A 27926-nucleotide genomic window follows, 5' to 3' on the forward strand; every position below is an offset into this window, starting at 1 on the left:
CGAATAGTAAACCAACTAAAATTCAGAGAAGTGAGAACATTTAGCTGATCCTCACTTGTAAAAAGGCTATTTTAGGCTTAGGGGTTAGGTTAAGGGTTAGAATTAGGGTTAGGAATTAGGTTTAGGGGTTAAGGTTAGAGATGGGGTTAGGTTTAGGGTTAAGGGGAAATAGGATTTTGAATGGGAATCAATTGTTGGTCCCCAAAAAGTCTTCACAAGTAAGTGTGTGTATGTGTGTGTGTGTGTGTGTGTGTGTGTGTGTATTAGCTCATTGTCCCTGCGGTGTTAGCTGCAGTGTGTGTTGTGTGTAAAGACTGAAGGCTCCTTTGGGACCTGGGTCAGGAGAGAATCATAACTTCAGGACATATATCTTTGTAAAACTGGAAGCCTAGCATTTTACACGGAAAGAATGTCCCCCTCCTTCCTCCTGTCTTTTTTTCACCCCCCCCCCTTACCCTTTTCTCTTCTGTGTCCTTGTCCCATTTGTCTTCCATCAAGCCACTATGTTCATGCCCTCTCTGTTGATCTATCCATTTATCTTTCATTTCCCCTCTACTTCAGAATCATCTTTCCCCATCTTCTCTTTCTCTCCCTCCATTTCTATGTCTTTGTAGCCCTGACTCCCAGCTCTCTTTCGCTCTCTCTGAACTACAGAAATGTGGTTCTGATTGTTCCTCCTCTCCTCCTCATGTTCTCTCTCCCCCTCGCTTCTCCTCCTCTACTCCCCACGGCTGCATTCTTTCATTATGAAGTCCTCCAAAGAAGACTCATCACCCTCCATTTTTACTACCTCTCTGTTCCTTACAGCGGTGTAATCAAATGTAGAATGTATATGCCAGCCGTGACAGAGCAGACTTACTAGTTTGAATGACTGAACACCATGTTCACTTAATAATGTTTGCCATGGCGTGGTTGAATAAGAGACAGAGACCAGGTGTGAGTGAGGAGTCGTGAGAACAGAGGGTATTTACAAACGGTTTTATTTAGTATTGAGCTACATGGAAACTGATGGCAGAGCGTGGCAGGTATTTACCTCCATCAACTTGTCTGTGATGGGTGTGTTTTTGTGTGAGTGATTTTTCTTTTTTACTGGAATAAACAAAGGCCATACCAGGGCTAACTACAGCAGGGTGTGACTGTGACTATACTCATTATAAATATGTTGATAAATAACAGAAGGGAGAGATGGCAGGGAGAACATGGAGGAAACATTTGGCTTCAGAATCAAAGGTCTTAAATTAACTCTCGCAAATAAAACCAAATATATTTACATACCATAGCGAGCTGGGCTGTTTCCACATCACAAAGCACATTGCTACAGTCCGTTTCCTCTCAGTGGGAACCCCGAAACAACAAGCCCAAACAAAGCAAAAGTGGGAGAGTTAAATGTACATGAAGACCGTCCCAAGTCCTGTAAGCCTGGGGGGGACATGCCTCTCAACCTGTGGAACGTTCTCATTCTGTTTTTAACTGATGACATCATAAGGAACTTCTTATTAAATCCTTAGTACGCTGTGAAGAAAGGCTTTCACTAGCAACAAACCCAGCTAGAGACAAGCAAAACAGAACGGCAAAATTAACTATTTATTTTCCAGTCAACATTTGTGAAATAAGCATCTGAAATTCCTAATGTAACCACTTTCATAGCGTACTGAAGTGTGACAAGGTGGAGGAGCATACAGAGTATAACATAGTGACTGTTGTAGAAGGCAGTGGCAGCTAGCTCTGTGTTCGAGTTCATACTCTCTGTCCACTGCTGTCTGGCACAGCACTATCATATGGCTGTCTAGCCATGCTAGAGAGGACGCAATAGGAGCACAGCTGAAACAATGGCAGAACGCTGTGTCATCTTCTGTTCAGAGAGGCTGAAGAAGAACCAGTGTTTCCATGAAGCAGTTGAATTTGGGATTTGGGCCTCGACAGTTGAAATCAGCTTCTCTGCTCCACTTAAAAATGTAAGAATGGAAAAGAACGTGAAGATGAAGGGTAGCTTGGTGGAGAAGTTGAGAGGCGTCACAGGGGGGTGGGAGGTTAGGGATTAGGATGGGTCAAAGGTCATAGCGTAGGTAGTTAGGGGGTGGAGCCTGCTCCAGGCTCAGTCAATAGGTCGTATCATTATGCGGACAGACTTGAGGGAGTATGATCCTCCTCCGTACTCAGCCCAGAAGATTCCATCCTGGAACTTACTGCGGTAAACCCCTCCGCTGTACCACACTCCATTCAGGTTGGTCTGACCACAGGCGTTGTACCACCAGCCTCCCTTATGGAAGTGGGCACAGTTACCTAGCGATGGGAGAGGAGGAGAGAAGGGGACTTAGTGGTACAGAATATTCTAGTGCTAGTTGTCACTTGAGCAGAGATGGACCACAGTACAGAGTAGCTTGAGCAACAGTGTGCTTGGGAAACTAGTAGTGTAGCATAGCAATGTGTTGGTGTACTATTACATTGTTGTACTCATATTCTAGAATACACTGTTTCTCCCTAGTTTTACCTGAGAAAGCGTCCTTGTCCCTGTCCAGCGTGGTGAACATTTTCCCATTGTGGCTGCTGAGGGAGTCTCCAGCATTTCCCTGGTAGGTGCCCAGCCTCAGGCGGTAGCCCTCACTCTCAGACTCCAGGTGGAAGCTGCTGTACTCAGCATACACCTTCTTCCCCACCCAGTCCTCCAGCTCTACCAGCAGCCTGTAGTCCCCCTGCTTCCCGAGGTTATAGATGTTCTCCAGACCCAGCCAGTACTCACTGTCTATGTTCCCAAAGCCTTTCTGTAGGGGGAGACACACAGAGCAGGTTATATTATATATGCTTTCCAGGTTCCAAGGTTTTCTAGTAAACTGTTACAGATCTGTGAGGTGTGTGGTGATTGTGTGGTTTCCCACCTAAAGCGTTTAGAATGTTCCTGTCACCCACCAACTAGCCTAAACGGCAGCAGTTTTTCCAGTCAGGAGCAGAAGGAACCACACCTCTGTCTGCAGACAGTCGATACAGTCACGCTCCGAGGACAAAGAGATGGTAAATCAGAGGGTAGACTCCACTAATGTGATTTCTCGCCACATCGTGTTAAAGGAAGCCAAACCTTCAGAATCAATGGAACATGTTGAATCAGTTCTCTGTTGGAGAAGGTAATGTGTCAAAGTTCTGCCTCTGCTTTCCCAGTCAAGGTGAATTAACTGGCTGTGGCAGGGGAGAAAGACTATGGGGGCTACACAGACACCACACACACATACAGTACCAGTCAAAAGTTTGGACACACTTACTCATTCAAGGGTGTTTCTTTACTTTTACTATTTTCCACATTGTAGAATAATAGTGAAGACATCAAAACTATGAAATAACACACATGGAATCATGTAGTAACCAAAAAAGTGTATATATTTTATATTTGAGATTCTTCAAAGTAGCCACCGTTTGCCTTGATGACAGCTTTGCACACTTTAGGCATTCTCGCAACCAGCTTCACCTGGAATGCTTTTCCAACAGTCTTGAAGGAGTTCCCACATATGCTGAGCACTTGTTGGCTGCTTTTCCTTCACTCTGCGGTCCAACTCATCCCAAACCATCTCAATTGGGTTGAGGTCGGGTGATTGTGGAGGCCAGGTCATCTGATGCAGCACTCCATCACTCTCCTTCTTGGTCAAATAGCCCTTACACAGCCTGGAGGTGTGTTGGGTCATTGTCCTGTTGAAAAACAAATGATAGTCCCACTAAGCCCAAACCAGATGGGATGGCGTATCGCTGCAGAATGCTGTGGTAGCCATGCTGGTTAAGTGTGCCTTGAATTCTAAATAGATCACAGACAGTGTCACCAGCAAAGCACCCCCACACCATAACACCTCCTCCATGCTTCACGGTGGGGACCACACATGCGGAGATCATCCGTTCACCTACTCTGCGTCTCACAAAGACACGGCGGTTTGAACCAAAAATCTCAAATTTGGACTCATCAGACCAAAGGACAGATTTCCACCAGTCTAATGTCCATTGCTTGTGTTTCTTGGCCCAAGCAAGTCTCTTCTTATTATTGGTGTCCTTTAGTAGTGGTTTCTTTGCAGCAATTCGACAATGAAGGCCTGATTCACGCAGTCTCCTCTGATCAGTTGATGTTGAGATGTCTGTTACTTGAACTCTGTGAAGCATTTATTTGGGCTGCAATTTCTGAGGCTGGTAACTCTAATGAACTTATCCTCTACAGCAGAGGTAACTCTGGGTCTTCCATTTCCAGTGGCGGTCCTCATGAGAGCCAGTTTTATCATAGCGCTTGATGGTTTTTGCGACTGCACTTGAAGAAACTTTCAAAGTTCTTGAAATTTTCCGTATTGACTGACCTTCATGTCTTAAAGTAATGATGGACTGTCGTTTCTCTTTGCTTATTTGAGCTGTTCTTGCCATAATATGGACTTAGCCTTATTTGGTAAAAGACCATCTTCTGTATACCACCCCTATCTTGTCACAACACAACTGATTGGCTCAAACGCATTAAGAAGGAAAGAAATTCCACAAATTAACTTTTAACAAGGCACACCTATTAATTGAAATGCATTCCAGGTGACTACCTCATGAAGCTGGTTGACAGAATGCCAAGAGTGTGCAAAGCTGTCATCAAGGCAAAGGGTGGCTACTTTGAAGAATCTCAAATATAAAATATATTTTGATTTGTTGAACACTTTTTTTTGGTTACTACATGATTCCATATGTGTTATTTCATAGTTCTGATGTCTTCACTATTATTCTACAATGTAGAAAATAGTCAAAATAAAGAAAAACCCTTGAATGAGTAGGTGTGTCCAAACTTTTGACTGGTACTGTACATATACAGTGGGGAAAAAAAGTATTTAGTCAACCACCAATTGTGCAAGTTCTCCTACTTAAAAAGATGAGAGAGGCCTGTAATTTTCATCATAGGTACACGTCAACTATGACAGACAAATTGAGATTTTTTTCTCCAGAAAATCACATTGTAGGATTTGTTATGAATTTATTTGCAAATTATGGTGGAAAATAAGTATTTGGTCACCTACAAACAAGCAAGATTTCTGGCTCTCACAGACCTGTAACTTCTTCTTTAAGAGGCTCCTCTGTCCTCCACTCGTTACCTGTATTAATGGCACCTGTTTGAACTTGTTATCAGTATAAAAGACACCTGTCCACAACCTCAAACAGTCACACTCCAAACTCCACTATGGCCAAGACCAAAGAGCTGTCAAAGGACACCAGAAACAAAATTGTAGACCTGCACCAGGCTGGGAAGACTGAATCTGCAATAGGTAAGCAGCTTGGTTTGAAGAAATCAACTGTGGGAGCAATTATTAGGAAATGGAAGACATACAAGACCACTGATAATCTCCCTCGATCTGGGGCTCCACGCAAGATCTCACCCCGTGGGGTCAAAATGATCACAAGAACGGTGAGCAAAAATCCCAGAACCACACGGGGGGACCTAGTGAATGACCTGCAGAGAGCTGGGACCAAAGTAACAAAGCCTACCATCAGTAACACACTACGCCGCCAGGGACTCAAATCCTGCAGTGCCAGACGTGTCCCCCTGCTTAAGCCAGTACATGTCCATGCCCGTCTGAAGATTGCTAGAGTGCATTTGGATGATCCAGAAGAGGATTGGGAGAATATCATATGGTCAGATAAAACCAAAATATAACTTTTTGGTAAAAACTCAACTCGTCGTGTTTGGAGGACAAAGAATGCTGAGTTGCATCCAAAGAACACCATACCTACTGTGAAGCATGGGGGTGGAAACATCATGCTTTGGGGCTGTTTTTCTGCAAAGGGACCAGGACGACTGATCCGTGTAAAGGAAAGAATTAATGGGGCCATGTATCGTGAGATTTTGAGTGAAAACCTCCTTCCATCAGCAAGGGCATTGAAGATGAAACGTGGCTGGGTCTTTCAGCATGACAATGATCCCAAACACACCGCCCGGGCAACGAAGGAGTGGCTTCGTAAGAAGCATTTCAAGGTCCTGGAGTGGCCTAGCCAGTCTCCAGATCTCAACCCCATAGAAAATCTTTGGAGGGAGTTGAAAGTCCGTGTTGCCCAGCGACAGCCCCAAAACATCACTGCTCTAGAGGAGATCTGCATGGAGGAATGGGCCAAAATACCAGCAACAGTATGTGAAAACCTTGTGAAGACTTACAGAAAACATTTGACCTGTGTCATTGCCAACAAAGGGTATATAACAAAGTATTGAGAAACTTTTGTTATTGACCAAATACTTATTTTCCACCATAATTTGCTAATAAATTCATTAAAAATCCTACAATGTGATTTTCTGGATTTTTTTTTTTTCATTTTGTCTGTCATAGTTGACGTGTACCTATGATGAAAATTACAGGCCTCTCTCATCTTTTTAAGTGGGAGAACTTGCACAATTGTTGGCTGACTAAATACTTTTTTTCCCCACTGTATACATAGTGTGTGAATGGCAGTGTGTTGGGTCCAGAATCTCAGTGACGATACCGAGAGGATGGAGGGAGAGAGACAGAGAGGAGGGAAGGAGTCTGATTTCTTCTCCTGCCCATGGGGGCATTCTGGCTGTGTGTGTACTTGTGTTTGTGGTGTGTAGCTAATTGGCAGGGCCAGGGCTTTCTCCTGAGTGATGGAGTGTGTTAGCAGCCCAGAATGTGTTGGCGGAATGGGCTTGGTTATGTAACATCGGAGGGGAGATTAGGGGGACGTGGAGCCTCCTACATCAGCCCCTCCCTCCCTGTCCCTGCTGGGGTCACAGCTGATTGGAGGTCAGAGGGAGAGGGCTGGACTTTACAGGCCATGGGTTAGTGCCAATGGCTCAGTGGTTAACAATAGACAGACAGATGCAGATGCTTTTGTTCTCTCGGTGTGTGTCATTGTGTGATCGTCTACGCTACACTACCTTGTAGTTCTCCCAGTTCCTAAAGAAGTTGACCGATCCGTCCTTCCTCCTCTGTAGCACAGTCCAGCCTCCGTTGTCTAGGCCGTGTTCACACCAGGCCTGGATCAGCCTGTCACTACTCTCTGCCTTCAGCAGGTACATCCCACTGGTGCTGTGGCCCGCCTGGCGCACCTGGTAGCAGTCCTTAAACGGACCTGAGAGAGATGATGGAGAGAGGGGGAGGGAGAAGAAATGGGTCAGTGCCTGCGTCATCATGGCACCCTATTGGCACTCCTTTTGACCAGGGCCCAAAGCCAATGTCTTTACTCTGTTAGTCCTTCAGTGCTGCCTCTGTCATAACATCCTCTTCACTAATCACCCTACCATACCATAACCTGCCTTAGGTGAACAAGATGTCTTCTTTCATCAGAGATGCAAAATACATCATGTAGTGTTCGCTGAGGGGGAGAATGAGGGGAGGGGGAAGAGGAAGAGGAGTGAGAGGAGAGGGGGGGGAAGACAAGGGAGGGGGAGCGAGGGGGAGAGGGGGGAGCAAGAGGGGGCGCGAGAGAGAGATCACCAAGACCCCCTAGCTAATGGGGATGGATTTGAGTGGTCAGGATGCTATAGCAGTCAGTGAACCCCTTTTCTTGCCCAGATCACCATACAGCCATACGTTACTACTACTACTACCACACACACACACACACACACACACAGAGATCCCAACATTAGATCAGTACCTAGAGGCCCAGCTGTATCTTAACCCAGCTTGTTTCCCCTTCTCTCCCCTGAGTGAATGATGTGTATTGAGCAGCCATGAAGACAGGCTTTGTGATGGGGCCTCCGAGGCACAGAGAAGATGGTTTTCTCAGCTATTTGTGTACAGGGAGGACACAGGGCCACGGTAGGGCCTCATACACATACCTGAAACCCCACTGCACAGGGACATATTATTCCAGTAACCATACATCTTCATCTAGACTACTTCTCTCTTGAGAGGCTCTTTCTTTCTGTCTACAGCTCTCTTGGACTCTTTCTTTCATTCTCTCTCCCCCTCCCCCTCTCTCTCCCAAGTAAAAAACAGGGGAATATCTAATGTGACCCTAGTGGTTTGAGCAGGGGTTGGCCAGCCCGTCAGTGTGGTGCAGGTCTGTGTATTGAGGTGAACCAGCTATGTGTGGTCTGAGGGCTAAACCCTGAACAGGAACGGTTTCGGCCGGGCTCCACTCCCTCTGAGTGATTCGTAATAGATGATTGCGTTGCTTTTCCTCACACATCAGGACAAATTCATTGCTCCTCTCGCTTGTTGCTTTTGGGACCAAACAGTCCGTGTCCAGAACGAAAGGAGATTAGTAGATTTATGTGGCCTGAGTTTCAGAGCGGAGAAGCTCTGTGATATGTATGATCAGGATTGTGTCGGGGCACAGATCTGGGGAAGGGTACCAAAACATTTCTGCAGCATTGAATGTCCCCAAGAACACAGTGGCCTCGATAATTCTTAAATGGAAGAAGTTTGGAACCACCAAGAATCTTCCTAGAGCTGGCCGCACGGCCAAACTGAGCAATCGGGGGAGAAGGGCCTTGGTCAGGGAGCTGACCAAGAACCCAATGGTCTCTCTGACAGAGCTCCAGAGTTCCTCTGTGGAGATGGGTAACCATCACTGCAACACTCCACCAATCAGAAATTTTATGGTGGACTGGCCAGACAGAAGCCACTCCTCAGTAAAAGGCACGACAGCCCGCTTGGAGTTTGTCAAAAGGCACCTAAAGGACTCTCAGACCATGAGAAACAAGATTCTCTGGTCTGATGAAACCAAGATTGAACACTTGGGCCTGAATCTGCAGAGAAGAATGGGAGAAACTCCCCAAATACAGTTGAAGTCGGAAGATTACATACACCTTAGCCAAATACATTTTAACTCAGTTTCTCACAATTCCTGACATTTAATCCTAGTAAAAATTCCCTGTTTTAGGTCAGTTATGATCACCACTTTATTTTAAGAATGTGAAATGTCAGAATAATAGTAGAGAGAATGATTTATTTCATATTTTATTTCTTTCATCACATTCCCAGTGGGTCAGAAGTTTACATACACTCAATTAGTATTTGGTAGCATTGCCTTTAAATTGTTTAACTTGGGTAAAATGTTTCGGGTAGTCTTCCACAAGCTTCCCACAATAAGTTCTCCTGACAGAGCTGGTGTAACTGAGTCAGGTTTGTAGGCCTCCTTGCTCACACACGCTTTTTGAGTTCTGCCCACACATTTTCTATAGGATTGAGGTCAGGGCTTTGTGATGGCCACTCCAATACCTTGACTGTTATCCTTAAACCATTTTGCCACAACTTTGGAAGTATGCTTGGGGTCATTGTCCATTTGGAAGACCCATTTGTGACCAAGCTTTAACTTTCTGACTGATGTCTTGAGATGTTGCTTCAATATATCCCCATCATTTTCCTTCCTCATGATGCCATCTATTTTGTGAAGTGCACCAGTCCCTCCTGCAGCAAAGCACCCCCACAGCATGATGCTGCCACCCCCGTGCTTCATAGTTGGGATGGTGTTCTTCGGCTTGCAAGCAACCCCCTTTTTCCTCCAAACATAACGTTGGTCATTATGGCAAAACAGTTATATTGTTGTTTCATCAGACCAGAGGACATTTCTCCAAAAAGTACGATCTTTGTCCCCATGTGCAGTTGCATACCGTAGTCTGGCTTTTCTATGGCGGTTTTGGAGCAGTGGCTTCTTCCTTGCTGAGCGGCCTTTCAGGTTATGTCGATATAGGACTCGTTTTACTGTGGATATAGATACTTTTGTACCTGTTTCCTCCAGCATCTTCACAAGGTCCTTTGCTGTTGTTCTGGGATTGATTTGCACTTTTCGCACCAAGGTAAGTTAATCTCTAGGAGACAGAACGCGCGTCCTTCCTGAGCGGTATGACGGCTGCGTGGTCCCATGGTGTTTATACTTGCATACTATTGTTTGTACAGATGAACGTGGTACCTTCAGGCATTTGGAAATTGCTCCCAAGGATGAACCAGACTTGTGGAGGTCTACCATTTTTTTTCTGTGGTCTTGGCTGATTTCCTTTTATTTCCCCATGATGTCAAGCATAGAGGCACTGAGTTTGAAGGTAGGCTTTGAAATACATCCACAGGTACACCTCCAGTTGACTGAAATTATGTCAATTAGCCTATCAGAAGCTTCTAAAGCCATGACATCATTTTCTGGAATTTTCCAAGCTGTTTAAAGGCACAGTCAACTTAGTGTATGTAAACTTCTGACCCGCTGGAATTGTGATACAGTGAATTCTAAGTGAAATAATCTGTCAAACAATTGTTGGAAAAATTACTTGTCATGCACAAAGTAGATGTCCTGCCAAAACTATAGTTTGTTAACAAGACATTTGTGGAGTGGTTGAAAAACAAGTTTTAATGACTCCACCTAAGTGTATGTAAACTTCCGACTTCAACTGTACATGTGCCAAGCTTGTAGCATCATACCTAAGAAGACTTGAGGCTGTAATCGCTGCCAAAGGTGCTTTAACAAAGTACTGAGTAAAGGTTCTGAATACTTACGTAAATGTGATATTTCAGTTTTAGATTTTTAATACATTTTAAACATTTCTAAAAAACAGTTTTTGCTGTGTCGTTATGGGATATTGTGTGTAGACTGATGAGGGGAAAAAACAATGTAATCCATTTAGAATAAGGCTGTAACGTAACAAAATGTTGAAAAAGTCAAGGGGTCTGAATACTTTCCGAATGCACTGTATAAGATACAGTATCAATCATTCATTCGTTCATGCCATCACACAGCATACGAGTCATTCATGCTTTGAAATGCAATCAAGCGTTTTAGTTTTAAAGTAAATAACAAAGGGAGCTTTGAATTATTAGCCTAAACAATAAATAAACTGCAATTCACAAATGCATGCAACTGTGTTTAGTCTGCAGTAATAAAGGCTTTATCTTTTTATTTTGTTAGAAAATACTCTGGTACACTAATTTATTTAGTGTTTACACTGTTCCAAATGGTAAGAAAAAAAATATTATATTGTAATCTAACTGTTTGGCTTGGCACACATAATACTCACACAACGCTTGCTCCTATACCCTACTTTTTCTTGATCTCCAGCAGTTTCCACAACTAAGTCAAAAATCTTCCACAGATCTGACTTTCCCTCCTGAGCAACCAGTAAACATTCACCTGTTTAGAGTTTCTTTTTCACGTCCTCCTCATCCATTTTTCTGTCGACATTACTGTGTTCTGAGTTTGTTATAACCAATTTATTGTTGTGATTATGATAGGCTATAAGTCAGGCCCTATTGTTCACATGCATGCGACGCGTAAATGTTTCATGTAAAAAGATCAAGGGTTGAGGCAATAGGGAATGTTTTTCCTAAACAAATTAGGGATTTTGGTAACAGAACTTTTCAGAAACAAGAAAGAAACTAAATGGCTGAAATTGTTGCAGCTAAAGCACGGACAGCGCAATAAACACTTGCTGTGCTGTGGTACCTTTTTGCTGCAGTAGGGAGGAGAGCGAGACGACGTGCGCCAGTCATACAGGCACTTTTTTAACAGTGTGACCATTGTGATTTGTGTGTCTTAATTATTTTATCAAACATTGTGCTTAAAGCATCAAACAAGCTCAGTGCATATGTAGTTGGTTTTATTCAAACACCTAGGGTGTGTCTGTGTATATACAGTGCCTTCGGAAAGTATTCAGACCCCTTGACTTTATCCACATTTTGTTAGGTTACAGCCTTATTCTAAAATGGATTAAATTGTTTTTTCCCCTCATCAATCTACACACTACCCCATAATGACAAAGCAAAAACAGGTTTTTAGACATTTTTATATAAGTAATCAGGCCCTTTACTCATTTGAAGCACCTTTTGGTAGCGATTACAGCCTCAAGTTTTCTTGGGTATGACGTTACAAGCTCTGCAGATCCCCTCAAGCTCTGTCAGGTTGGATGGGGAGCGTTGCTGCACAGCTATTTTAAGGTCTCTCCAGAGATGTTAGATCGGATTGAAGTCCGGACTCTGGCTGGGCCACTCACGGACATTCAGAGACGTGTCCCGAAGCCTCTCCTGCGTTGTCTTGGCTGTGTGCTTAGGGTCGTTGTCCTATTGGAAGGTGAACAGTCGCCCCAGTCTGAGGTCCTGAGCGCTCTGTAGCAAGTTTTCATCAAGGATCTCTCTGTACTTTGCTCCATTAATCTTTGCCTCGATCCTGACTAGTCTCCCAGTCCCTGCCACTGAAAAACATCCCCACAGCATGATGCTGCCACCACCATGCTTCATCGTAGGGATGGTGCCAGGTTTCCTCCAGACGTGACGCTTGGCATTCAGGCCAAAGAGTTCAATCTTGGTTTCATCAGAGAATCTTGTTTCTCATGGTCAGAGTCCTTTAAGTGCCTTTTGGCAAACTCCAAGTGGGCTGTCGTGCCTTTTACTGAGGAATGGCTTCAGTCTGGCCACTCTACCATAAAGGTCTGATTTGGTGGAGTGCTGCAGAGATTGTTGTCCTTCTGGAAGGTTCCCCCATCTCCACAGAGGAACTCTGGAGCTCTGTCAGAGTGACCATCGGGTTATTGGTCACCTCCCTGACCAAGGCCCTTCTCCCCTGATTGCTCAGTTTGGCCAGGCAGCCAGCTGTAGGAAGAGTCTTGGTTGTTCCAAACTTCTTCCATTTAAGAATGATGGAGGCCACTGTGTTCTTGGGGACCGCAATGCTGCAGAAATTTTTCGGTACCCTTCCCCAGATCTGTGCCTCGACACAATCCTGTCTTGGACCTCTACGGACAATTCCTTCAACCTTATGGCTTGGTTTTTGCTCTGACATGCGCTGTCAACTGTAGGACCTTTTTATAGACAGGTGGGTGCCTTTCCAAATCATGTGCAATCAATTGAATTTACACAGGTGGAGTCCAATCAAGTTGTATTTCTGACCATAATAAGTATATAGGTTATAGGTTGAGAGCTTTTGTGAAAGAGCACAGTTAGAAAGATATGGCATGTAGAAGCAAACCGGATGGACATCATGAAAATGATCGGAGAGGTTGAGGGTAGATGAAGTTCAGGAGTAAAAACAAACAAAATAGAATTATTGTAAAATTGACTGTCCATAAATTGTATATAGTATGTATAAGCTGGAAGTAGAGGCCTAAGCATTGTTGTTCACTAGTTTACTCTAATTAGGGAATGGGGTGGTGGGGTTGGAAAGTAATAAAGGGAAATATTTTTTATTTTTTTTAAGGTGTGTGTGTGTGTGTGTGTGTGTGTGTGTGTATATATATATATATATATATACAGACAGACAGACAGACGAAAAAAGTATTTGATCCCCTGCTGATTTTGTACGTTTGCCCACTGACAAAGACATGATCAGTCTATCATTTTAATGGTAGGTTTATTTGAACAGTGAGAGACAGAATAACAACAAAAAAATCCAGAAAAACACATGTCAAAAATGTTATAAATTGATTTGCATTTTAATGAGGGAAATAAGTATTTGAACCCTCTGCAAAACATGACGTAGTACTTGGTGGCAAAACCCTTGTTGGCAATCACAGAGGTCAGACGTTTCTTGTAGTTGGCCACCAGGTTTGCACACATCTCAGGAGGGATTTTGTCCCACTCCTCTTTGCAGATCTTCTCCAAGTCATTAAGGTTTCGAGCCTGACGTTTGGCAACTCGAACATTCAGCTCCCTCCACAGATTTTCTATGGGATTAAGGTCTGGAGACTGGCTAGGCCACTCCAGGACCTTAATGTGCTTCTTCTTGAGCCACTCCTTTGTTGCCTTGGCCGTGTGTTTTGGGTCATTGTCATGCTGGAATACCCATCCACGACCCATTTTCAATGCCCTGGCTGAGGGAAGGAGGTTCTCACCCAAGATTTGATGGTGCAGTGAGATTAGTAGAAGAACAACATCTAGTAAAGATGAGGTCAAGCGTATTGCCTGCCTTGTGAGTAGGGGGGGACGGTGAGAGGGTGAGGTCAAAAGAGGAGAGGAGTGGAAAGGAGGCAGAGAGAAATGAGTCAAAGGTAGACGTAGGGAGGTTGAAGTCACCCAGAACTGTGAGGAGTGAGCCATCCTCAGGAAAGGAACTTATCAAGGCGTCAAACTCATTGATGAACTCTCCAAGGGAACCTGGAGGGCGATAAATGACAAGGATGTTAAGCTTGAATGGGCTAGTGACTGTGACAGCATGGAATTCAAATGAGGAGATAGACAGATGGGTCAGGGGAAAAAGAGAGAATGTGCACTTGGGAGAGATGAGGATTCCTGTGCCACCACCCCGCTGACCAGATGCTCTCGGGGTATGCGAGAACACATGGTCAGACGAGGAGAGAGCAGTAGGAGTAGCAGTGTTTTCAGTGGTAATCCATGTTTCCGTCAGCGCCAAGAAGTTGAGGGACTGAATCATTCAGATGTTCATTGGCAAACTTCAGACGGGCCTGTATATGTGCTTTCTTGAGCAGGGGGACATTGCGGGTGCTGCAGGATTTCAGTCCTTCACGGCGTAGTGTGTTACCAATTGTTTTCTTGGTGACTATGGTCCCAGCTGCATTGAGATCATTGACAAGATCCTCCCATGTAGTTCTGGGCTGATTCCTCACCGTTCTCATGATCATTGCAACTCCACGAGGTGAGATCTTGCATGGAGCCCCAGGCCGAGGGAGATTGACAGTTCTTTTGTGTTTCTTCCATTTGTGAATAATCGCACCAACTGTTGTCACCTTCTCACCAAGCTGCTTGGCGATGGTCTTGTAGCCCATTCCAGCCTTGTGTAGGTCTACAATATTGTCCCTGACATCCTTGGAGAGCTCTTTGGTCTTGGCCATGGTGGAGAGTTTGGAATCTGATTGATTGATTGCTTCTGTGGACAGGTGTCTTTTATACAGGTAACAAGCTGAGATTAGGAGCACTCCCTTTAAGAGTGTGCTCCTAATCTCAGCTCGTTACCTGTATAAAAGACACCTGGGAGCCAGAAATCTTTCTGATTTGAAAGGGGGTCAAATACTTATTTCCCTCATTAAAATGCAAATCAATTTATAACATTTTTGACATGTGTTTTTCTGGTTTTTTTGTTGTTATTCTGTCTCTCACTGTTCAAATAAACCTACCATTAAAATTATAGACTGATCATTTATTTGTCAGTGGGCAAATGTACAAAATCAGCAGGGGATCAAATACTTTTTTTCCCTCACTATATATATATTTATATATATATATATATATGCGAGAGAAAAAAAACATATGGGGGATTGGAAGTGATGCAGACAATTACATTGATGGAAGTTGCAATATTAAAGCTGATCTACCCCCTAAAAAAAAAATCTGATTGGTCTGCGCTCAGCAGCTCAAGCTTATTTGATTGAGTAAAAAAAAGTAGATAAGCTTTAATATTGCAGATAGATTGTGGCTTCCATCAATGTAATTGTCTGCATAATTTCCAATCTCCCATATATATACAGTACCAGTCAAAAGTTTGGACACCTACTCATTCAAGGGTTTTTCTTTTTTTTCACTATTTTCTACATTGTAGGATAATAGTGAAGACATCAAAACTATGAAATAACATAAATGGAATCATGTAGTAACCAAAAGAGTGTGAAACAAATCAAAATATATTTTAGATTCTTCAAAGTAGCCACATATGCTGAGCACTTGTTGGCTGCTTTTCCTTCACTCTGCTGTCCAACTCATCCCAAACCATCTCAATTGGGTTGAGGTCAGGTGATTGTGGAGGCCAGGTCATCTGATGCAGCACTCCATCACTCTCCTTCTTGGTCAAATAGCCCTTACACAGCCTGGAGGTGTGTTGGGTCATTGTCCTGTTGAAAAACAAATGATAGTCCCACTAAGCCCAAACCAGATGGGATGGCGTATCGCTGCAGAATGCTGTGGTAGCCATGCTGGTTAAGTTGCCTTGAATTATAAATAAATCATTGACAGTGTCACCAGCAAAGCACCATCACACCACCTCCTCCATGCTTCAAGGTGGGTACCACACATGCGGAGATCATCCGTTCACCTACTCTGCGTCTCAAAAAGACACGGCGGTTGGATACAAAAATCTCAAATTTGGACTCATCAGACCAAAGGACAGATTTCCGCCTGTCTAATGTCCATTGCTCGTGTTTCTTGGCCCAAGCAAGTCTCTTCTTATTATTGGTGTCCTTTTAGTAGTGGTTTCTTTGCAGCATTTCGACCATGAAGGCCTGATTCACGCCTCTCCTCTGTACAGTTGATGTTGAGATGTCTGTTACTTGAACTCTGTGAAGCATTTAATTGGGCTGCAATTTCTTTAATGGTGGACTGTAATTGCCATAATATGGACTTGGTCTTTTACCAAATAGGGCTATCTTCTGTATACTAACCCTATCTTGTCACAACACAACTGATTGGCTCAAACGCATTAAGAAGGAAATACATTCCAAAAATTACTTTTAACAAGGCACACCTGTTAATTGAAATGCATTCCAGGTGACTACCTCATGAAGCTGGTTGAGAGAATGCCAAGTGTGCAAAGCTGTCACCAAGGCAAAGGGTGGCTACTTTTGAAGAATTTGTTTACCAGTTTTTGGGGTTACTACATGATTCCAAATGTGTTATTTCATATTTTTTATGTAGATAATAGTAAAAAAATTAAGAAAAACCCTTGAGTAGGTCTGTCAACTTTTGACTGGTACTGGTGTGGGGAGTGGGGAGAACAAGTATTTGATACACTGCCGGTTTTGCAGGTTTTCTTACTTACAAAGCATGTAGAGGTCTGTAATTTTTATCATAGGTACACTTCAACTGTGAGAGATGGAATCTAAAACAAAAATCTAGAAAATCACATTGTATGATTTTTAAGTAATTAATTTGCATTTTATTGCATGACATAAGTATTTGATCACCTACCAACCAGTAAGAATTCCGGCTCTCACAGACCTGTTAGTTTTTCTTTAAGAAGCCCTCCTGTTCTCCACTTATTACCTGTATTAACTGCACCTGTTTGAACTCGTTACCAGTATAAAAGACACCTGTCCACACACTCAATCAAACAGACTCCAACCTCTCCACAATGGCCAAGACCAGAGAGCTGTGTAAGGACATAAGGGATAAAATTGTAGACCTGCACAAGGCTGGGATGGGCTACAGGACAATAGGCAAGCAGCTTGGTGAGAAGGCAACAACTGTTGGTGCAATTATTAGAAAATGGAAGAAGTTCAAGATGACGGTCAATCACCCTCGGTCTGGGGCTCCATGCAAGATCTCACCTCGTGGGGCATCAATGATCATGAGGAAGGTAGGGGATCAGCCCAGAACTACATGGCAGGACCTGGTCAATGACCTGAAGAGAGCTGGGACCACAGTCTCAAAGAAAACCATTAGTAACACACTACGCCGTCATGGATTAAAATCCTGCAGCGCACGCAAGGTCCCCCTACTCAAGCCAGATCATGTCCAGGCCCGTCTGAAGTTTGCCAATGACCATCTGGATGATCCAGAGGAGGAATGGGAGAAGGTCATGTGGTCTGATGAGACAAAAATAGAGCTTTTTGGTCTAAACTCCACTCGCCGTGTTTGGAGGAAGAAGAAGGATGAGTACAACCCCAAGAACACCATCCCAACCATGAAGCATGGAGGTGGAAACATCAGTCTTTGGGGATGCTTTTCTGCAAAGGGGACAGGACGACTGCACCGTATTGGGGGGAGGATGGATGGGGCCTTGTATCGCGAGATCTTGGCCAACAACCTCCTTCCCTCAGTAAGAGCATTGAAGATGGGTCGTGGCTGGGTCTTCCAGCATGACAACGACCCGAAACACACAGCCAGGGCAACTAAGGAGTGGCTCCGTAAGAAGAATCTCAAGGTCCTGGAGTGGCCTAGCCAGTCTCCAGACCTGAACCCAATAGAAAATCTTTGGAGGGAGCTGAAAGTCCGTATTGCCCAGCGACAGCCCCAAAACCTGAAGGATCTGGAGAAGGTCTGTATGGAGGAGTGGGCCAAAATCCCTGCTGCAGTGTGTGCAAACCTGGTCAAGACCTACAGGAAATGTATGATCTCTGTAATTGCAAACAAAGGTTTCTGTACCAAATATTAAGTTCTGCTTTTCTGATGTATCAAATACTTATGTCATGCAATAAAATGCAAATTAATTACTTAAAAATCATACAATGTGATTTTCTGTATTTTCACAGTTGAAGTGTACCTATGATAAAAATTACAGACCTCTACATGCTTTGTAAGTAGGAAAACCTGCAAAATCGGCAGTGTATCAAATACTTGTTCTCCCCACTGTATCTGAAAGCCCTTGCTCATTATTCTAGTAAGTGACAGTGGCACTAAGTTCATTGTCAGCCATCTGTTTGTTTAAACCCACTCTGCGGTCTTCAAACCTCCACGGTCAAATCTCCAGTCATAATATAATGCTCTTTCCCAATCTTTCAGAGGCATTTCCAAGAAGCATTATGACCCTGCAAATTGGTTTTATGCTGAAAATGATCTTGCTCACATGGGAGATGTTGTGTTTTTGTGGGCGCTAGTCAAGAGATAGTTGAGTTGGATAAGGAGAGGGTCTCTCAGCTTTCTGCAGCTGGTCTCTGGTTTACTGCTTCTGGCTTACTGTAATCTAGGCCTGGCCCACCAGATGGGTTTGATTGAGTAGGGATAGAATACAGTGCATAGTCTACACACCCCTTGCACAGTCTTCAAATGTTTTCTCTACAGATCTACACAACCTACTCAACATTTTAAAAGTGAAAGAAAGTTATAGAAAATTGTCCAAATAAATAAAAAAAACTGGTGGAGAAAGTACCCAATTGTCATAAACTCAGCAAAAAAAGAAACGTCCCTTTTTCAGGACCCTGTCTTTCAAAGATAATTAGTAGAAATCCAAATAACTTCACAGATCTTCATTGTAAAGGGTTTAAACACTGTTTCCCATGCTTGTTCAATTAATCATAAACAATTAATGAACATGCACTTGTGGAACTGTCATTAAGACACTGACAGCTTACAGACGGTAGGCAATTAAGGTCACAGTTATGAAAATTTAGGACACTAAAGAGGCCTTTCTACTGACTCTGAAAAACACCAAAAGAAAGATGCCCAGGGTCCCTGCTCATCTGCGTGAACGTGCTTTAGGCATGCTGTAAGGAGGCATGAGGACTGCAGATGTGGCCAGGGAAATAAATTGCAATGTCCGTACTGTGAGGCGCATAAGACAGCGCTACAGGGAGACAGGATGGACAGCTGATCGTCCTCGCAGTGGCAGACCACGTATAACAACACCTGCACTGGATCGGTACATCCAAACATCACACCTGCGGGACAGGTACAGGATGGCAACAACTGCCCGAGTTACACCAGGAACGCACAATCCCTCCATCAGTGCTCAGACTGTCCACAATAGGCTGAGAGAGGCTGGACTGAGGGCTTGTAGGCCTGTTGTAAGGCAGGTCCTCACCGGCAACGTTGTCACATATGGGCACAAACCCACCGTCACTGGACCAGACACGACTGGCAAAAAGTGCTCTTCACTGAAGAGTCGCGGTTTTGTCTCACCAGGGGTGATGGTCGGATTCGCATTTATCGTCGAAGGAATGAGCGTTACACCAAGGCCTGTACTCTGGAGCGGGATCGAGGTGGAGGGTCCGTCATGGTCTGGGGCGGTGTGTCACAGCATCATCAGACTGAGCTTGTTGTCATTGCAGGCAATCTCAACGCTGTGCGTTACAGGGAAGGCATCCTCCTCCCTCATGTGGAACCCTTCCTGCAGGCTCATCCTGACATGACCCTCCAGCATGACAATGCCATCAGCCATGCTGCTCGTTCTGTGCGTGATTTCCTGCAAGACAGTAATGTCAGTGTTCTGCCATGGCCAGCGAAGAGCCCGGATCTCAATCCCATTGAGCACCTCTGGGACCTGTTGGATCGGAGGGTGAGGGCTAGGGCCATTCCCCCCAGAAATGTCCTGGAACTTGCAGGTGCCTTGGTGGAAGAGTGGGATAACATCTCACAGCAAGAACAGGCAAATCTGGTGTAGTCCATGAGGAGGAGATGCACTGCAGTACTTAATGCAGCTGGTGGCCACACCAGATACTGACTGTTACTTTTGATTTTGACCGCCCCCCCTTTGTTCAGGGACACATTATTCCATATCTGTTAGTCACATGTCTGTGGAACTTGTTCAGTTTATGTCTCAGTTGTGGAATCTTATGTTCATACAAATTTTTACACATGTTAAGTTTGCTAAAAATAAACGCAGTTGGCAGTGAGAGGACGTTTCTTTTTTTGCTGAGTTTACTTGAGTAAAAGTAAAGATACCTTAATAGAAAATGACTCAAGTAAATGTGAAAGTCACCCAGTAAAATACTACTTGAGTAAAAATATTTGGTTTTAAATATACTTAAGTATCAAAAGTTAATGTAATTACTAAAATATACTTAAGTATCAAAAGTAATTTTTTTTTAATGATTTCACATTCCTCATGTTAAGCAATGCAGGCGGCACGATTTTCTTGTTTAAAAAAATTGATGGATAACCAGGGGCACACTCCAACTCTCAGACATAATTTAAAAACAAAGTATTTGTGTTTAGTGAGTCCGCCAGATCATAGGCAGTAGGGATGAATAGGGACGTTCTCTTGATTAGGGTGTGAATTGGACCATTTTCCTGTCCTGCTAAGCATTCAAAATGTAACATACTTTTTGCTGAGGGAAAATGTATGGAGTAAAAAGTACATTGCTTTCTTTAGGAATGTAGTGGAGTAAAAGTTGTCAAAAATATAAATAGTAAAGTACAAATACCCCCCAAAAACGACTTAAGTAGTACTTAAAATTATTTTTGCTTAAGTACTTTACACCACTGTAAAAAAACAACAACAGACTATCTTGATTGCGTATGTCTTCACACCCCAGAGTTAATACTTAGTGGAAGGACCTTTTATAGCCGTGAATAATTTTGAATCATATTATACCAAGTTTGGACAACTCTTAGGGTAACGTATAATATCCATTTGTTTTTGTCCAAATTGCTCAAGCTCAGTAAATTTGGTTGGGAATCATTGATGGATAGCAATATTCAAATCTTGGCTCTGATTTTGAGACTAGACCACTCAGGAACATTCAACACTTCTTGGAAAGCCATTTTTGTGTGTCTTTGGCATTAAAATGTGTGTAATTGTCTCAATGAAAAATAGGTTTTCAGAAGTCTGAGGCGGGTTTTCCTTTTACTTTTTACATGTGCTTTACTCCTTTCATATTTATTTAGATCCTGACAAACTCCCCAGTCCCTGCCAATGACGAGGATACCCATAACATGATGCTGCCACCACAAACAGACATTTGTAGGCAGCTTAACTTACCCTGTCCCATGGCTCAACTTGGCACAACTTACCCCGGGTATGGGGTAAGTTGTGCCAAGAGACCACTTATTTTGGATAAAATATGTTTTCAAAACTGCAATGTTTACATGAATTCTGACTATTTCCAGAGATACACAACATCCTGAAATATATGTAGATACAGTTGAAGTCGGAAGTTTACATACACTTAGGTTGGAGTCAATAAAACTCGTTTTTCAACCACTCCACAAATGTATTGTTAACAAACTATAGTTTTGGCAAGTCGGTTAGGACATCTACTTTGTGCATGACACAAGTAATTTTTCCAACAATTGTTTACAGACAGATTATTTCACTTAGAATTCACTGTATCACAATTCCAGTGGGTCAGAAGTTTACATACACTAAGTTGACTGTGCCTTTAAACAGCTTGGAAAATTCCAGAAAATGATGTCATTGACATCATTTGAGTCAATTGGAGGTGTACCTGTGGATTTATTTCAAGGCCTACCTTCAAACTCAGTGCCTCTTTGCTTGACCTCATGTGAAAATCAAAGGAAATCAGCCAAGACCTCAGAAAAAAAATGGTAGACTTCAATAAGTCTGGTTAATCCTTGGGAGCAATTTCCAAACGCCTGAATGTACCACGTTCATCTTTACAAACAATAGTACACAAGTATAAACACCATGGGACCACGCAGCCGTCAGGAAGGAGACGCGTTCTGTCTCCTAGAGATGAACGTACTTTGGTGCGAAAAGTGCAAATCAATCCCAGAACAACAGCAAAGGACCTTGTGAAGATGCTGGAGGAAACGGGTACAAAAGTATCTATATCCACAGTAAAACGAGTCCTATATTGACATAACCTGAAAGGCCGCTCAGCAAGGAAGAAGCCGCTGCTCCAAAACCGCCATAAAAAAGCCAGACTACGGTTTGCAACTGCACATGGTGACAAAGATCGTACTTTTTGGAGAAATGTCCTCTGGACTGATGAAACAACAATAGAACTGTTTGTCCATAATGACCATCGTTATGTTTGGAGGAAAAAGGGGGCTGCTTGCAAGCCAAAGAACACCATCCCAACCGTGAAGCACGGGGGTGGCAGCATCATGCTGTGGGGGTGCTTTGCTGCAGGAGGGACTGGTGCACTTCACAAAATAGATGGCATCATGAGGAAGGAAAATTATGGGGATATATTGAAGCAACATCTCAAGACATCAGTCAGGAAGTTAAAGCTTGGTCGCAATGACCCCAAGCATACTTCCAAAGTTGTGGCAAAATGGCTTAAGGACAACAAAGTCAAGGTATTTGAGTGGCCATCACAAATCCCTGACCTCAATCCTATAGAAAATTTGTGGGCAGAACTGAAAAAGCGTGTGCGAGCAAGGAGGCCTACAAACCTGACTCAGTTACACCAGCACTGTCAGGAGGAATGGGCCGAAATTCACCCAACTTATTGTGGGAAGCTTGTGGAAGGCTACCCGAAACGTTTGACCCAAGTTAAACAATTTAAAGGCAATGCTACTAAATATTAATTGAGTGTATGTAAACTTCTGACCCACTGGGAATGTGATGAAAGAAATAAAAGCTGAAATAAATAATTCTCCCTACTATTATTCTGACATTTCACATTCTTAAAATAAAGTGGTGATCCTAACTGACCTAAGACAGGGAATTTTTACTAGTGAAAAACTGAGTTTAAATGTATTTGGCTAAGGTGTATGTAAACTTCCGACTTCAACTGTAGCTCTGTTAGAAAGAATACTATGTCAAATCAAATTTTAATTGTCACATGCGCCGAATACAACAGGTATAGTGGACTTTACTATGAAATGGTTACTTACAAGCCCTTTCCCAACAACGCAGAGTTAAAAAGTAAGAACAATTAGCACAAAAAAAGGAAATAGTAACACAATAAAACAACAATAACGAGGCTATATACAAGGTGTACCATTACCGAGTCAATGTGCATGTAGAAAGGGGTAAAAGTGACTAGCCAGTCAGGATAGACAAACAGAGTAGCATCAGCGTATGTGAAGTGTCTGTGTGAGTGTGTGGCATCAATATGCATGTGTTTTGTGTGTGTGTGTGTGAGAGCGTATGTAGTGTGTATATGTGTGTGTTGGCGTGTCAGTGTAGTATGTGCGTGGGTAGAGTCCGGAGAGTGTGCATAGAGCCAGTGCAAGAGAGTCAGTGCAAAAAAAGGGTGTCAATGCAAATAGTCCAGGTAGCCATTTGATTAACTCTTCAGCAGTCTTTTGGTCCCAGACTTGGCGCTCCGGTACCGCTTGCCGTGCAGTAGCAGCGCGAACAGTCTATGACTTGGGTGGCTGTAGTCTTTTTGACAATTTTAAGGACCTTCCTCTGATACCGCCTGGAATAGAGGTCCTGGATGTCAGGGAGCTCAGCTGATGTTGAGGGAGAGGTTGTTGTCCTGGCACCACACTGCCAGGTCTCTGACCTCCTCCCTATAGGCTGTCTCATCGGTGATCAGGCCTACCACCGTCATGTTGTCGGCAAACTTCATGATGGTGTTGGAGTCATGCGCAGTCGTGGGTGAACAAGGAGTACACACCCCTGAGGGGCCCCCGTGTTGTTGCCTACCCTCACCACCTGGGTGCGGCCAATCAGAAAGTCCAAGATCCAGTTGCAGAGGAGGTGTTTAAACCCAGGGTCCTTAGCGTAGTGATGAACTTGGAGGGCACTATGGTGTTGAACGCTGAGCTGTAGTCAATGAACAGCATTCTGTGTTCCTTTTGTCCAGGTGGTAAAGGGCAGTGTGGAGTGCAATAGAGATTGCGTCGTCTGTGGATCTGTTGGGGCGATATGTGAATTGGAGTGTGTCCAGGGTGTCTGGGATGATGGTGTTGATGTGAGCCATGACCAGCCTTTCAAAGCATTTCATGGCTACAGATGAGAGCGCTACGGGGCGATAGTCATTTAGACAGGTTACCTTGGCATTCTTGGGCACAGGGTGGTCTGTTTGAAACATGTAGGTATTACAGACTGGGTCTGGGAGAGGTTGAAAATGTCATTGAAGACACTTCTCAGCTGGACAGCGCATGCGCTGAGTACGCATCCTGGTAATCCGTCTGGCCCTGCGGCCTTGTGAATGTTAACCTCTTTAAAGGTCTTACTAGCCACGAAGAGCGTGATCACACAGTCGCTGGATTTTCTTATAGCGTCCGGATTAGTGTCCTGCTCCTTGAAAGCGGCAGCTCTAGCCTTTAGCTCAGTGCGGATGTTGCCTGTAATCCCTGGCTTCTGGTTGGGATATGTACGTATGGTCACTGTGGGGACGATGCACTTATTATTGAAGCCGGTGACTGATGTGGTAAATTCCTCAATGCCATCAGATGAATCCCGGAATATACACTATATATACAAAAGTATATGGACACTCCTTCAAATTTGTGGAATCGACTATTTCAACCACACCCGTTGCTGACAGGTGTATAAAATCGAGCACACAGTGACTTTCAATGTGGCACTGTCATAGGATGCCATCTTTCCAACAAGTCAGTTAGCCAAATTTCTGCCCTGCTAGAGCTGCCACGGTCAACTGTTAAGTGCTGTTATTGTGAAGTGGAAACGACTAGGAGCAACAACGGCTCAGCCGCGAAGTGGATATATGTTGCCGTAAGAGTTGTGCAATGTTGGTAGAATCTTTTTCAAAATTATTCGGAGCTGTAATGGCTGCCAAAGATGCTTCCACCAAGTATTAACTCTGGAGTATGAAGACATACGTAAACAATACTTGCTTATTTGTATTTCTTTCATTGCTTATTTGTATTTCATTTCATCTTTCAATGTAGAGTAGGTTGTGTAGATCAATAGGATTTTTAATTTAATTTAATCCCTTTTTAGATTACATTTTAAACATCAAAATGAAAAGTGTGTGCAAGGGGTCTGTAGACTTTTACTAGCGACTGTATTTAGGCCTATATGTTGCACATACATTTCCTTCTATCCATGTGCCTATACATATAGGGGCCTGCATCCAGATTTCTATGATTTGTTTTCAGTGGTGTGGGTGTCTGGTCAGTGATTAACTGCAGGTAGAGCTGTCTTTATCCCAACTGTATATCTGCCTGGTCTCAGAAAAGGCATACTTAAGCTGGCCCATACGCCAAAATATGCCCACATCATCCACCCAGAGGTCAGGTTATAGCCTGGCTCCAACCAGCCAGCTGTGTGAATGTGTTTGCGACTGTGAGTGCCTGCTCAGTGTTGCACTGCAGTTAGAGCTCTCTTTATTGGTTTGTATATCTGCCAGTCCTCACAAAGGCCCATTTAAGCCAGCACTGAGCTTAGTCCGGCCATACGCCCAGAAAGACATATTTACGTCCAGAGCTCAGATGAACCCATACTCTCAGGTCCCTGTGTAATTCTCCAGAACTCACTCCATATGCTCACACGCACGCACACACACACAGGCACAGGTACGCACACACAGGCACACTCCCACACCAGCAGAAGCAGTAGGTTATAGCCAGTCCAGCTGTCGCAGAGGCACTGAGAGGAATGTGTGATCTCACTGCGCTGTCTGTCCTGCCAGGGATGAACCCACTGGACCACAGCCGGCCCATTGTCCAGATCGTTTCCCCATTCGCCAGACATTCATCGAATTACATGCACCATTGGTCGCCGCAATGCTAATTTAGCGTCTCTGACAATTAGACGTGAAATGTCTGCACGGCCTACTGTGAGTTTAGCTTCTGCCCAATTCAGAAATTGCCGTACCAGCACTGCTTCCAACCAACTCCACATGCTCTGATAAATGGACACAATTGTTCAATATTTTTCTCAATAACACTAACCACCCCTCCTGGAGCTACTTGGTACGTACCGTCTGAGGTGAGTGTGCCCTGTGGCGGCGGTGGGTTGAATTCAAATGGGGAGGCGGTGGGGGAGTCCATGCGTGACCCCCGTGGGAATGCCCGGTTGTTGTGATCCCTCTGTATCTCGTTGGTGAAGCGGCTGTTGACGGGTATGTTCTCCGGGACCACCTGGACCAGCGGGGGGACCACCTGCAACTCACTGCGCCCCAGGGTCCGCAGACACTGCTCCTCCAAAGCAGCGATCAGCACCGACTGGTTGTTCACCACCCCCGCCATCGCTGCAAAACGCCCTTCCAGCTCCTTGTGGCAGGACAGAGAAGTTAACATAAAGGCCAGAAGTGATATAGTTCTAACAGATATTTTATCAACATTACATGTGCTATAGGGACATCTAAATATTGTCCCCAGCTATATCAAGTGAGTGATGGACTTCTAAAGTTCCCTATTATGGCACTGTTGTTCTGCTTCTAGCACACTTCTTCATTCGATTTTACCTCTACATGAAAGTAACGTTGCGTTCAAGTTCCACCTTGACATTCTAACCTTGTAGCGCGAGGCTAGCCTCAGCATCTCTGAGGTGACGTTGAGAACCCGGTTCTCCAGCTGGGCCAGCTCCAGAGAGTTGTCTCTCTTCCTGATGATCTCGTGAAGCAGCTGCATGTAGAGCTGGGTCACCCTGGAGTTCATGTTCCTGCTCTCCTTCCTGAGCAGCTTCATCTCGCTCACCATGTTGCCGTCCACGTCCACCACCAGCTGCAGGGTCTCAATCTCCCGTCTCTGCTTGGACAGCACCCCTCTTACGTCAGCTATGTCCATCCGTGTCACGCGCTCCTTGTCCGGCTCGGGGCCCGTTGCACTGGCACAGATGGGGCCTGATGATGGACATTAGATTAATTCAAAGTAACGTGACAAGATGTAAAATAGACTACGTCTTCACAGAAGACAACACTGACCTGTGATCTTCTGCTGGGGAATCAGAAAGGTGTAGGAGCACTTCTTGACGTCCTCTGCTGGAGCTCGTTTGACCCTGAGCAGGGGATAGACCTTGGTTTCTCTGGCCTGTCTGGAGCCTCTGCACTGGCTCTGCCCCCAGAAAGAGAGGCAAAGCAGGGCACACAGGCTCCACAACACCCCCTGCCTCACACCCACCACACACTGCATAGTGTACTTCTACTGGCTGGCTGGATGACTCCTGGACTTCCTCTGGGCTTCCCTGCAATGGATGAAGGAACAGGAGTTGGTGTGAAATAATGGCTTACTGTTCCCAACAAAGTATCAGGAGTGCTAGTGTATATTTTATCCCTAAAAAGAGAAAATAGTTTTGCAGCAGAATAATTTTTTTATTTAACCTTTATTTAACCAGGTAAGCCAGTTGAGAACAAGTTCTCATTTACAACTGCGACCTGGCCAAGATAAATCAAAGCGATTTAAAAACAACAACACAGAGTTACATATGGGGTAAAACAAAACATAAAGTCAAAAATACAACAGAAAATATATATACAGTGTGTGCAAATGAGCAAAATAAATAACAATATGGGGATGAGGTAGTTGGGTGTGCTAATTTCAGATGGGCTGTGTACAGGTGCAGTGATCGGTAAGGTGCTCTGACAACTGATGCTTCAAGTTAGTGAGGGAGATAAGTCTCCAGCTTCAGAGATTTTTGCAATTCGCTCCAGTCATTGGCAGCAGAGAACTGGAAGGAATGGCGGCCAAAGGAGGTGTTGGCTTTGGGGATGACCAGTGAGATATACCTGCTGGAGCGCATACTACGGGTGGGTGTTGCTATGGTGACCAAATGAGCTAAGATAAGGTGGGGATTTGCCTAGCAGTGATTTATAGATGGCCTGGAGCCAGTGGGTTTGGCGACTA

At 44.1% G+C, this 27926-nt stretch overlaps 2 protein-coding genes across 2 annotated transcripts in view; one reads left to right on the plus strand and one right to left on the minus strand.

The window, feature by feature from the left end:
* LOC311131294 (ras-specific guanine nucleotide-releasing factor RalGPS2-like) overlaps nt 1–27926 on the plus strand; it is a 100349-nt gene that overhangs the window by 40549 nt on the left and 31874 nt on the right. The gene's annotated exons all lie outside the window — the stretch shown is intronic.
* Nucleotides 2096–27215, minus strand: LOC311131295 (angiopoietin-related protein 1-like; the record flags this gene model as incomplete). Its single annotated transcript, XM_084164192.1, has 6 exons — nt 2096–2283; nt 2492–2762; nt 6881–7074; nt 26063–26354; nt 26598–26926; nt 27008–27215. 6 exons carry the CDS (start codon nt 27213–27215, stop codon nt 2096–2098), a joined length of 1482 nt encoding a protein of 493 aa, XP_084020318.1.

This window comes from Coregonus lavaretus (assembly GCF_964263955.1).
Source record: "Coregonus lavaretus genome assembly, chromosome: 6".
Taxonomy (NCBI): domain Eukaryota; kingdom Metazoa; phylum Chordata; class Actinopteri; order Salmoniformes; family Salmonidae; genus Coregonus; species Coregonus lavaretus.